Source organism: Patagioenas fasciata, chromosome 2 (genome assembly GCF_037038585.1).
Source record: "Patagioenas fasciata isolate bPatFas1 chromosome 2, bPatFas1.hap1, whole genome shotgun sequence".
Lineage (NCBI taxonomy): Eukaryota > Metazoa > Chordata > Aves > Columbiformes > Columbidae > Patagioenas > Patagioenas fasciata.
This window is the reverse complement of record NC_092521.1, coordinates 54,830,314-54,843,497: the sequence shown is the minus strand read 5'-3', so window position 1 is coordinate 54,843,497 and position 13,184 is coordinate 54,830,314. Positions and strand designations below refer to the sequence as shown.

Sequence of the window (13,184 nt, the reverse complement as noted above, 5' to 3'; positions counted from 1 at the left end):
CACTCTCACTTGGTTTTGGTTATAACTTTCAAGAATATATGGGAATTCCAGCTTTCCCTAGTAGATTTGCAATGTGTTCTATTCCTGTGATGAAAGGGGAACTGCTCTGTAATAATTTATGAGTAGCCTGTTTTGACTTTGCCCCATGAACAGAACAGTTCAATTCAAAAAGAAAATGAAAGGAAAAAGTATAGTTCAAGATAAGCCACTTTTCTTCAAACAATAGCTGAGAGACAGTGCCAGGCTTCTTTGCACAGGAGGGGAAAAGAATTCGGGAGGTGAAAAAAGGAGCACATTCACAAAAGGCTGGGAATTGTCTGGGAGAATTAATCTGAGCCACCAGAGTGCCTGACAGAGTCCAGTTTCCTGTGGTTACCTTGTAAATTTTACATTGCAAATACATAAACTAATATATTTTTTGCTATTTTGTGGGTGGGTGGGGTTTTTTCCCCACTAAATGTTGTTTGAACTGCTAAATGCTTTATTTTTAATATGTTCTGTTATATCGTTGTGCATCACTGACCACAAGCTACTAAAGGCAAAGAGGACAAAATCTCAGCCTGACTTCTCAGGAGGTGCCCTCAATGAGTGGACCCTCAGAATTATAGAACCCTGACCCCTGACATGGCAGGGCAACCTCAGATTAGAAATGGGACTGGAGAGTAGATACCTCTGTAAACATGTATCCTTGTATTCTGTGCATCTTGCTCTCATTGAAAGTAAGCTTCATTATCCTTGCATCCAGAGGCAGCACCAGTTTAACTAGGCATCTTAATGAAGTGATTTATTTACATTGATGCTCAAGCAAAATAGCTGTGGAACTGAAAACATGCAGCAGCAAAACACATTGGACTGAGACGAATATTCAGTCACACTAAGATCCCTTTACATTGTACTGGCAGTATAAAGCGTTTAATAACAAAGAAATGCAGCTTCTGCAAGCCTCGCTGGGCACGTGCCCGGCTGGGTGCACAGGGCAGATTTGTGTGGTGTGAGACCAGCTGTAGCGTTTTGGCTGCGTTCCTCTGTCCTCTGCTGTCTGTGCAATTCCATTTGGAGATCTCTGCAAAAGTGGTGTAAATAGACACGGCGTGAATGAGAATAAGACCCTAATATGAAAGCTAAGTACATACCACAGAAATCTCCATTGGGCTAGGCAAATGCCCAGTAAGGATTACTGATATCGTATTTCTTACTTATTTATATCAAAACATTTTTTCCTTTACTTAAAACTCACTAATGGTTCTCACAGGAACATGCAGGCACAGACTACCATGCTTACCCTAATTCTCCTCTCCCTTTCTTTTTATTTGCTTGTAATGTCCAATTGTTTTCTCTTATCGTAAATTAGTCAGACACTCCCTGGTGGTGGAATGGTCTCTTACATGCTTGTGTAGCTCTTAACATAATAGGACGTCTGGGTGTTGGTTGAATAATACAAATAATCAGACATAACACTTCTACAACAAATTTATTTTGGCAATACTGATATGCTTTGTCTGATTAATGCAGACATTTGATAACTGAGTTGTATTTGCACAAATAATTATGAAAAGTCAGTGCTAAGCCCGACTACTTAGATTAGCTATCGCACATCTTACAAAGCATAAGACATAGGTTTTGGCAGTGCAGGGCTGTCTAAATTCTTTTCCAGGGCTGAGGCATGCGAGAGTTTACAATTACTTAGAGAAGATGTGAAGAGGCTCAATCTAAATGTAAATTTGTCCCTCAGCTGGCCCATCTTACAGTAGCCTAAGCCTAAGCCTAAACTGTAATTTTCTCCTATTTCAAATCCCTCTTCGAGATCAATGACACCAGAAGAGCAGGGAACTTATAATGTCTGGGCTCAAAGTTACAAGGAAGCACTGATGCTTACAGAGTTAAAACAAAATAGTAAATGAAACCAGGTCACAAGTATGGATAAAACAGCATATATCTGGTTGAGCCTGTCATTATTCACTCTGTATATGTTGTGGATCATGAGTTGTAATTTCTTTGTGGTCACGTTGTGCTGTGTTATTATACCATCCCAGAAGAATCCTAACCAGGGCCAGCAGGTGTTACAGTAACACATTAACAACAGCAATGAGGCATAGCTTCAACAGAAAAATGTGTGACATTTTCAAGTTCACAAATGCTGTTTTTCTGCAATGTCTCCCTCAACTGCTGTCTCTCCTTGGTGGATTCAAAGCCCCAAAGACCTTTTTTTTAAGCTTTATTCCTGGTCCCACGAGTTATATCTAGATTGTGACTGCTTGCCTTATTTGTACAAAACCCTGCTATTAAAGGTTTTGGTTCTTTACTGGAGCCTCTGTCCTACAGTAATAATATTACTGATTGCCATAATGCAATTGGGGAATGGAAACAATTGCATCAACTAGCTCCTAGTCTTAAAGGACTTCAGTACTAGAAGGGCTGAGGTAGACTTCAGGCATCTTCATCCAAAAGTGTGATTCCCCCAAAGCCCATGACCCAACCTCATAGACTCCTAGCTCTGTTGGCCACCTTAATTTTGGCCTATGTGTCTATGCCTGCTCACTCAGAGCCAGCAATGGGGCCCCTGGGCATCATGCAGTCACCACTAATGCTTTCTTGTAGGGACTGGAATCCTCACAAAACAGCCGCAATCAGCTCTGTTGGACAAACCAGCAGCACCTCACCTCTTGCAGAGGGCCTGATGACCATGTGGTGGGGCAGCAACTGGGATGTTGGGCTTTGAAATCTTCTACAGCCTGCAGGGATTAAAGACCAAACCCCCAACTACAAAGGGGCTGGTGGGGTTGGCTGACCACTGCCAGTCATTCCTGCTGGTGTTGAGCCTGTGTGTGTGTGTGTATGTGTGTGTGACTTTGGGCCTGCCTATGCAAGCAGCAGGTGCTTCCCATGGGTGAAGCTCTCCTATCCCTTCTCCCTGTTCCTCCAGCTCTGGGTTAGTCACCCCTGCTCAGGCTGAAATCTGCAACCCTGGGACAGGCGGGCATTCCCAAGTTTGCATGGTTCCCCTCTCAGTGTCCATGGAAATGCCAAAGAGCCAGGATATGAAGTTCTACATATCCAGCATTACAAGGCTGGTTTTTTTCAGTCTGGTGTTTGCTTGAGAATCACAAAAGTTCATGCTGAGGTCTGACTTCATCTGTTACCCACTGTCCCACCTCTGCATAGTACAGCCAGCTGTAATGTCCAATGGGAAAAAAGCTCTTCAAAATTATTATATCAAGCTATCAGACCAAGTGGCTTCTGCAAACCTCAAACACCAAGGAGCACACACCATGCTATTAGAGTTACTGCCTATTTCAGAACTGAACAAGTCAAACATGCAGCTTCCAATATTAACAAATTTGTACTTTTCCTCCTCACAAACCACCTGCAACCTGAATAAACACCCACGTGAACACTTCAAAATTTATCATCTGCTTCACATTGTAGGTACAAGTACCTAGAACCTGGGCTTGTCTGTAGAAAAGCGCTGCATACCACTCATTTTCCAGCTCCTTAACTTTCAAGGGGTTATTTGTGGCATTTCAACAAGTCTCTCTTTTAAAGTAGAATTGATACAGCTTCTTCTGTTTCTTGTTAACCCTTACATGCTACAGCCCAACTCAGTTGACCATCTTTACTGGTTTTTGTTTGTTTGCTCTTTTCTCCTTTCCTTTCCTTTCCTTTCCTTTCCTTTCCTTTCCTTTCCTTTCCTTTCCTTTCCTTTCCTTTCCTTTCCTTTCCTTTCCTTTCCTTTCCTTTCCTTTCCTTTCCTTCCCTTCCCTTCCCTTCCCTTCCCTTCCCTTCCCTTCCCTTCCCTTCCCTTCCCTTCCCTTCCCTTCCCTTCCCTTCCCTTCCCTTCCCTTCCCTTCCCTTCCCTTCCCTTTCCCTTCCCTTTCCTTCCCTTTCCCTTTCCCTTTCCCTTTCCTTTCATTTTCTGGAGGTAACTGTACTCAATCAAGACTTTCAAAACCCTAAAACAGTTGCCTGTTTTGAACCCTTTGTTGTTTGGTGACATACAAAAAGGAAAGACCAAATAAGTCATGAACCCTTTCAAATCAAAGGCTGGCTCTAATCAAAGGCACCAAAAGAGGAACAGTGCATTCTGGGTCTTCCTTCATAGGCAGCAGGGAGTTGGCACAGAAAGTAGTATTAATTTATCAGACATTCAATTAGGAAAATGAAAGATACACTTGTTACACACTGCAAGACAGATGCTTTTCACAGGTTTTGGTTGTTGAAACTATGTATTACTGGATATACTGTTAGTAAGTTATAGTTTGTTATTACTCAACACCAGAAATATTTCACAGAATTATGAAACTTATTTTAAAATCTGAGGAGGCAGACTAATATGATGACTTTTGGTTGGTAGTGTTATTCGTTTGGATATTCTGCGAAGGAAAGTGTCACCTTACACTGAGCAAAATATCAGTCTTAGAATATTATAAATTACCCATTTCTAATGCCACAGTTGGCTGAAGAAAATTGCAGAAAATACCATATTTTGCACACACACACATACTTGTTATAACTAACTGATACCCTAATATCACAAACATTCAATAGGATTAACTTCCTAGATATATTAGTGCCCAATTAAAGAGTCAGTATTTTTCCACAGTGTTTTATGGCCACTGTATTATTTTCTCCTACCCCTAGCACCACTTCAACTATTTCTCTTCTGAGTATGATTAAAGAGTCTGTTCCCAGCAGAAACTAAATCCCCAATTTTTTTTTCATTCCCACTTCAATTCCTGCTAAGATTCTGTGGGCAGACATTCTGTATTCTTTATTTTGTCTCTTTTCAGTATTTCAATTAATCTACCTGCAATTGATCCTAAACCTTTAGGACCTCCGGCTTTAGTGCCAGTTCCCTTCAAAGCTGTAGCTGCTTTTGATTTAAGTCTGGTTTTTGAGACAGCTGCTCTGTATTTTTTTTTTCTGCCCCTGAAAATCCCAAACAATTACTTCTTACAAGTACTACTGTGATGGTTTAGGAGTCGCTTTGTCCTCGGTGCATCTGCTGTTCTGTTAGGGCTCAGGAAAGCTGATTACTGAAGTCTGCTTCCCTGCCTGTGCTTTCACGTATATTTTCCTCTCCAACTCTCCCCTCCAAATCTGGGGCACATCATTGCATCCCCGTGTGATGGTCAAGCTCTCGATTATGCAGCACCTTTGAGCCAAGCCCATAGTTAGCTCCTGCAGACTAGACTCAGCCAAGGAAGGCTTTGCTGAGCTATCAATGATTTTTAAGGAACACGCAAACTCTCACCCACCTGTTACTAAGTACCAAAATATAAAGGCCTGGAAGAAGCAGAAGCCAATGAGTGGGAATGTGTTACCCTGACATACAGAGCAGCATAAGCAAGAAAAATTGATTTCCACACATCAGAGGGATGTGTGGAAGATGGACCATTAATTGCAAGGGAAGATAGAGGCACAATATATGTACAATAAAAACACAATATAAGTCACCCAAAATAGTATTAGTGGTATTTTCAGGGTTCCATGCTCTTTAAGCAGATAAGTAATTTACTTTAATTTGTAAATTAACTAAGTACTGTGAGCACTTCCAATTCAGAAGTTGAATAATAATCTTTGCTTCCTTTCTTAACTTGTTTCATCATGTATTACAGTTTGTTTCTGATCAGTAGCAGAACTGACAGCATTGTTTCCCTGCACCTGTAACAAAAGGTTCAACAATAAAGATTTTCAGTAAAACAGGGAGTTAATGTTCACTAAGAAATATTTTCAGATCAACACATGTCTCTAGCATATCCAAGAAGTGTTCTTAGCACTGAATTATTAGAATTCTCAAAAAGGCTGAAGATTTAGACACCTGATATATCTTTTCAACACTTTGGGGCTCTTCTTTTTTGAAGCTGGTTTGAAGCAGTTCTTTATGTCATTTAGTGATGTAAATGCCTGCCTTTTGTAAAGAATAAGACATAATCTGATAACTAATTAATTTACTGCATTTCTGTTTGTAGAGTTGAGCTCAGAACTATGCTGAAGCACCCTGTCAGGGCAGGAAAAATGGGGGGAAGAAGAGTTTTCAAGTTATCTTATTTTGTAAGACCATTTGAAGTCTGTTCTCCAGCTTCTGAAGAAAGAAATATATTTTTGTTCAATGTCATGCCTTGAAATGCAATTAAAGCTCTAATAGTCTTTATTTAAAATCGTGAAGCAACAGCATTGTGCTAGCACTGACCCATCTTAAGATGTTAAATGTATTTGAATGCCTTACCTGTGCATAGCTAGTCCAATATTCATACGAAGATCTTTTTACATTAAAGACAAAATAAAACAAAACCTCTATCTCTTGGATATCTGTGTTTGCTTGGGAATGATCACAAGTCCTCGCTGCTGTCTTTCTTACAGTAACACTGCAGCTTCCTAAATTCATTTATCCTTGGTAAGAAGAGGCACTTGCCCAAGGTGTAGTCATTACCACTTAGAAGAAAGAATCCTGTCAGCAATTGCTAACCTAAAGATATGTAAATCCTTTCAGCTTTAGGTCAGCCTGCTTCTCTAACAAAGATAAGAGCGACTTGCAAAACACTTAATCAGAAACTACAGAGACTACTGACCTTGCAGCTTTAGACATTCTGAAGCCTGCACAATTAGTTGAGTCTTGTTTTAACACAGTTGGATAGTGTCCTTTAGCTGAATGTTGCTCATTATACACTAAAATGATTATGTAACCAATATGCAAATGTGTAACCAATTGGCTCTTTAGGACTGTCCTGAGTAGCGATAAGATTTTGTATATAATGGCTGTTACTTTTGTTTCAGGTGCCCTGGCTTTATTCCAGCCTCCAGACTTGCAGAACTCCATAATAAACAGTACCTCTTATCTGTGCAGAATTTGGCTCATTTACATGCACACCGGGTAAGAAACCTTGTTTATAGGGACAACAAAGGGATGCCATGGCAGTGGATGCTTCAGGGGGGGTTATTGCTGAGGTTGGGGGAGAGCCAGCCCCCTTCACAGCCTGGTGCAGCCCCCCTGCCGGGTGCAGGCAACGCTGCCCGTGTCTGCTGGCAGAGGTCCTCTCTGAGCTGGGAGGAGACAGAACAGGGGTTCAGTTTTCCACCCTTTCTCCTCTCTGTGCTGCAATGGGCTTGGCTTTCTGTCCCAAGGTTTTGTGTTGCCCCTCACCAAGGAGGGACAGGTGAGCTGGGTGGTTTGCTCACATATAGCTAGCTAGGTGGTATGGATGATCTGAGATTGTGGGCTGGGGTGTGAGCTGGAGCTCTGCATGTGCTGGCTCTGCTGCTTGTGTCCCTGCAGAAAGTTAAATCCATTGACTGTGGTGGTACAGGTTGTGACTGCTTGGATAAGACTAGACTAAGCCCAGAAAAAAACAAAAAAAAAAAAGAAAGATCAGGAGGAGGAAGATCTCCCCTACCAAGAGATGATATCGGCATAGAGGCAAAATCACAAACCAGCTGCTGCTCTGGGAGAGTATAGAAGATGATTCAGCGTTGGGTGTAGTGTAGATGTTAATTAAAAATAATACAATGAAACCGTTGAGACTTTTATGGAACAACTAACGTTCCTCTAAATACTTAGAGTTTAGAAAATGCACAATAAACAGCAGTTGTAATTTATTTAAATTTTCGGAAAGGTTTTGATACAATCTTTCTTAGGAGGTTGTTGACAAATCATCTTGAAATGAGCTGAAAACTTACTGCAAGGTGGAAAATAAGTAGGGATAGCTGGCAAAAATAGAAAGTGGTTAATCGTTGAATTTATCAAGGATTGGCATTTTCAATCTCTCTATTTGCAATTTAGAAGAGGAAGTGAATGTCCTCATTCATCAAATTTGCTGATAGCCCATTTTTTCTTCTGGTGGCTCAAGACTGTGACAGAGTCTAGGAAGACCTTAATGAAATTAGGTAATAGACAATTTTGTGTTAAATTTAATTTAGACCTCTTCGGGACTTGAGATGAGTGAATAATTATTTCTAAAATGTATTTAGCATATTTAGCTTTTGTATATGTTTGCAAATTGCTAGAGATCAATTTACGTTTTTCCAAAATTCATTACTTGTTTCAGGCACTTCCAACAAAATTCTCAATTCATAAATTGCTTATGGCAAGTTCTGGCCATTTCATTAGGTGGGACCTCAAAACACATGCCCTGACTCCTGATTCCAGGTTGATGGTATCTGGAAGAAGCAGTACAAACTGATTTATGTGCTTTTAACCCCAGACCATCCCTCATTGATGCATTAACTATTCATTTATGCATTAATTAAATATGATAAAGAGAGATTTCTAAAAGTTTCGAATTAGCTAAATTAAGGGAAGTGGCAGAGAAATGTATGATAGAGTAGAAAATGTAACTGCAAGACACAGAGCATGGATCAGGCTTTCTTCTCCTTTTTTTTTTTTTCACAAGAGGTAACTCAATGGGATTTTAAAAATATAAGCTAAAACACATGCTCTTAATCAGAGCTTAGCAGCAATAAGCTAACAAATATAAAATGAGGTTTAGAAAAATTACATGAGTAAATACGAAATGTAGGAGAATTGATCCTAGTAAAAATGGTATTTTTTAAAGAAATTCATAGGAAGACTGTAGAGAAGCTCAGAGGGTTTGTAAGACCCAAGATGATCAGTCCAGTACCACAGGAATCTCTTTAGTGTTGTTATTTTATCAGGATGGTCAAGAAAGATTTCAATAGTTAAGAACGTAACTTTAGTTTGCTTTGAAACCAAACTACTTTGTGAGTTATAAGTAAGAAAGTATGTTTGTCAACAGCATTTAAAACTCCAGCTAATGGGCATCATAACTGTGTGTGCTGAGAACAACTTGGAGATGAGAACTAGATCAACCTTTTGTCATTTTATAAATATCTGTGCTGAGCCTGTTTTGGCACATGTTACAAAAAAACTAGCATTGGATTATAAGTTATCTTGCACACTTAGATTTCTATAAACGTACCATCTCACAGGAGCGTGGAGAATTTGGTGAAAAAGGGGTAAGAATCAGGACAAGAAGAAAAAGAGAAGCAAGCTTACAAATAAAATTACCTTCCAAGAGCTAATAAAATACCTCTAGGCCTAGGGCATAATTCCTATTACAGTATAATTGGAAAACTACCCCAGTGCAGCCTGACAATGACTTGTACCTCCTCCTCTTCCCATGGATGAAGAAGAGCCAGGTGATGGAGGTCAGGGATGAAGAAGGGGCTGGTGAAGGCCCTGTGAGACACCATGGCCATGTACAATGCCTGCTGGCAGCACCTCCCTCTTAACAAATGCATCCCACACATCACAGGCCTTTGTCACATGAGAATGTCCCTCTGCTTTCTATGTTCACTGGTGCAGAAGCCATTCACCCCTCCAAGGGTAAGCAGCTTTGCTCCAAGGAGCACCAGTGTAACACAGCAGCTCACAAGGAACACAGTAGTGCAGTTTCGTTTTAACAACAGTAAATTTCTGTTTGTGCTACCTCTCATTTTTAATTCACTGTCATGGATGCATTAATTTTGTATCACTTGCATCATAAATAGAGCCTTTCCTGCAAAAGAAGCACTAAGGGTTCATTATTTTTATCTTTTCCTCCCATTCTGCTTTGTTGTTAGTCACCTTTTCTATGTGAATCTTCATTGTTTCTCCCAAGAAACAGGCATGTGGGATTTATTCAGGAAAAGCGCTGATATTAAAATAGGGACACTTACCTTCAGCAATAAACAGTGAATGATAATGTAAAGCTTCACGGTAGGACAGCCATCACTTGAATGAAGAAAAATACACGCCTCATTCATCCTTCCTGCTGTCTGTTACTTGTAGCATATTTGGGTCCAGCAATACCTCTGCATGCCACACAACAGTTTGTGTCCTCATATCTTTTGGACTTGTGTACTAAAATCTGTGTTGCCACACTCCAGATACGCATCGATTTATATAACACTGCTGTTCTCTGCTGAAGAACAAGAAACACCTTTATCATCTATTAAATCAGCATTTGTCACTAATTATTTTTAAGCCTCTCATAATTTGTGACTTTAAAGCTCTTTTTAGTTGCTTTAACTTTGGATTCTGTACACCATCCTTTTTCCATTCATTGTCTCAAAAGGCAAAGTCATGTACTATTTAAAAAAAAACTCCTGAAGAGATAAAAAAAAGTATGAATGGATCCTGCAGTCTAGGTGAACAACTATTGTCCTGATGTGACTGCACAAAAGAAATAAACTCTGAGAATATAAAAAGGCAGGTTCACTTCTAGCATTAAGTTTCTCTTCCTTTACTATACTTTCCCTGAAGCATGCCTGTGCCTTTGTTGATCTCTATCTCCTGCTTCCTCTGCTTGTTTAACTCCTGCTCATTCAGAGTATCAAGATCACCTTTGCCCTTTGGGCCACATTACTCCTCTCTTTGAATCCTTCTTGCCTGCAGCATAAGTCTTAAGGTCTTATACTCCCATCTTCATGGGTTTGCCCACACTCCATGCTTCTTTTCGAGCATAAATTATGATTAGGGTAAGAAAGACGCCATAGGCCTGCAAAGTATGAAAGTATTATCTTTAAGTCTAGCAGTGGGTGAAGGCAGAGGCTTTCATATGTATTGTATTTATTGTAGAGGTGGGCTCTGTAAACTACCTGTTGAAACCTTGTTTTGTGATGGAAACTCACAGCACCGCAAAATATACTATCAAGAACAGGACAGGGAGGGAGGGGGAAAAGGATAACTGCTACTCAGTGAACTCATTACCCCAGTATGGGATGAAACAAGGAAACAGGAAAACTTGGCAGCACTCCCCTATCTTACCTCCTCCAGGACAGGTAGCATCCATCCACCGCAGGGACAGCAGTCATAGCCCTTCAAATAAAGATGCATTTCATGGTGGACACAAAAGACAGCTTCAATCACTCCTTCTGTGCCAAAAATGTCACATTTATGGTGCCTGCCCTTCAAGAATTTTCAAGAATATGTACTGATTAGCTTGGTGTGGTATTAATTAATGACTAGGAATGATGGCATGTGTATCCATTCTTGTATCATGCACGGGATACACTGGCAGAAATTTGGTTACAGTTCTGCTGAGTTATTATGTGCTCTTCTATCTAATCACTGTGATTGCATAGACTACAGGCGGGTTCAGGACACAAGGGCAGGTTAACTCTTCAGTGGCCACTGTGCGATCAGAGATAAGGCAGCTGCTTGCTTCTCCACTGCTGACCTACAGCCATGAAGGCTCAGATCCAAGCTCTACTGTTCTCTCTTCACATAATATTGGTCTCACCATAATGGTCTTGCAACGTCAGAAATCAGCTCTAAAGCTAGAGGCCAGATTCACAGGCTGTGTCTCAATTGCTTGGTCATGTTCATATATGAAAAAAGTAATGGGAAATTAGTCTGTTGGGAAATTTTCACAGGAAAATATAAACTATAAACTCATCAATACTAGATGGCATGCTTTATTTTGTCTTCTTTGGTGTCTTGGTGAATTTACCCATAAATCTGTGTTGCTACTGCATGTTTTATCTAATAAGTGATATTAAATAATGGCTTTCTTTTTGCTGGGTTTTCTTTGTCTCAAGTAGTGTGCACATTTGAAATTTTACTTTGTATGAAATGAAGAATATTATCCAAGCAAAACTATCAAGCATAAGGTTAAGAATTGAAATTTATATTGTTAACTCAAGACTACCACACATTAAAGAGCAAAGCCTTTTGTAGAATACTATACAACACATTACAGATCTAAGCTTTGCAAAGCAGGATATGCAGGATTAAGGCTCTATTTAAATCCAAATATGATAAAAGGGAAAAAATAGGCAAAACATGACTACTTTATAGCAATGTTATGTAAGAACTTACATGGGGAAATAATTTATCCCCTGATTCTATCTTGTAATGGTATCCAGAGGAAATAAGATATTTTAAAACATTAATACATTAATTCTTTGTGTGTGTGTCCTTATCTAATCTGATACCATAAATACTAAAATACTTTAATCCAAACTGTATGGCTATTGCCATCACAGTGCAGAGATAATTTTGGTTTTCAGCCTCAGTCCTATATTTTCTGTTTCAGCACATTTCAATTTCTCTTCAGTACCAGCTCAGCTCTGACATTTCGGGAGCTTGTGACCATTGAAATACTGAGCTTTGTGACACTTTTCAAATAACCGCAGCATTGCCTGTACTATGTTCTGTTTTCAAGTTTGTGACAGATATTCTCAGTACTGACTCAGTCTTGAAGTTACTTGTGATTTCAGGCAAAAATGCTAAGATGACAGTATCCTTTGGGACTATATATACTGCCTACATGATATGTATGTATTTTGTAAGCAGTTTAGGACAGGGACTATGTACTATATAAAGTGGAGCACATAATCAATGCCCTTATTTAGTAATAACCCATGTTCTCACTCCTTTTGACTGTAGTGCCTGCTGGTAGACTGCGATTTATTTGGAAGAAGATGAGCGGTAGCACCATGACATCTACTAAAACACACTTGTTATTCCTGCCTTTCTCATTTGAAGCTGAAGACGGCAAGCAGCCAGCGGTGTAACCTGCTTGGTAATCGATATGCGTAAGAGGCTCCTGGATCCTCTCCCTGTTGTTCCATCTTCCACCTCCCCAGGAAGAAATGCTGTGATGGAGGCGGCAGCGTTATCCGCAGGAGGGTACCACTGCTCTTCTCCCTCCCACCCCCAGGCTCCCAGAGAAATACGTTGCTTTTGAAACTCATGTGCCAGGACATTATTCAAATATTCATGGTTCCTGATTCTCGCTACAGTTCGCTCTTGTGGCTTTGTTTACTTGGTGAGGGAGAGAGGGAGGACAGAACTGAATTAGCCTCAAAACCCCACAACAAAAGGCGGAAAAGCTCTGCCTTAGGCATTTAGTAATCTCCATTTCTAGAGAATTATTGAATATGCTGGAATTACCTCCAGAAAATTTGGCGTATTTTAAAATAGGTATTCGTAGCACTTAATAAACCCTTCACATCAGAGCAGATTTGAAACCAATAGGAGTTTTGTTTTCATCTGGAAACCACTGTCACATACCATAAGAGAGGAGCAAACCAAAATGTTCTGGTTTTATCTCCTTTACTTCGAGAAGCATAAATATTACACAGATAAAAATAATCAGAACCACTGGGACAGGAGTATTGGGAAAAAGAAGGGGAAGCAATTAGCACTTTTGGTCAAGTGAACAGTTATCTTCCCATTTGTAAAG

General features: G+C 40.0%; 1 protein-coding gene across 1 annotated transcript in view; it reads right to left on the bottom strand.

Moving 5' to 3' along the window:
• Window positions 1-13,184, bottom strand: part of MTCL1 (microtubule crosslinking factor 1) — a 126,343-nt gene that overhangs the window by 110,627 nt on the left and 2,532 nt on the right. Inside the window, exons 3-4 of the mRNA XM_071804241.1 lie at window positions 10,763-10,903; window positions 9,673-9,917 (exon numbers count right to left, since the gene is read on the bottom strand). Of these exons, the coding sequence (XP_071660342.1) occupies window positions 9,673-9,759 (87 nt within the window). The 5' untranslated portion in view covers window positions 9,760-9,917; window positions 10,763-10,903. The remainder of the gene's footprint in view (window positions 1-9,672; window positions 9,918-10,762; window positions 10,904-13,184) is intronic.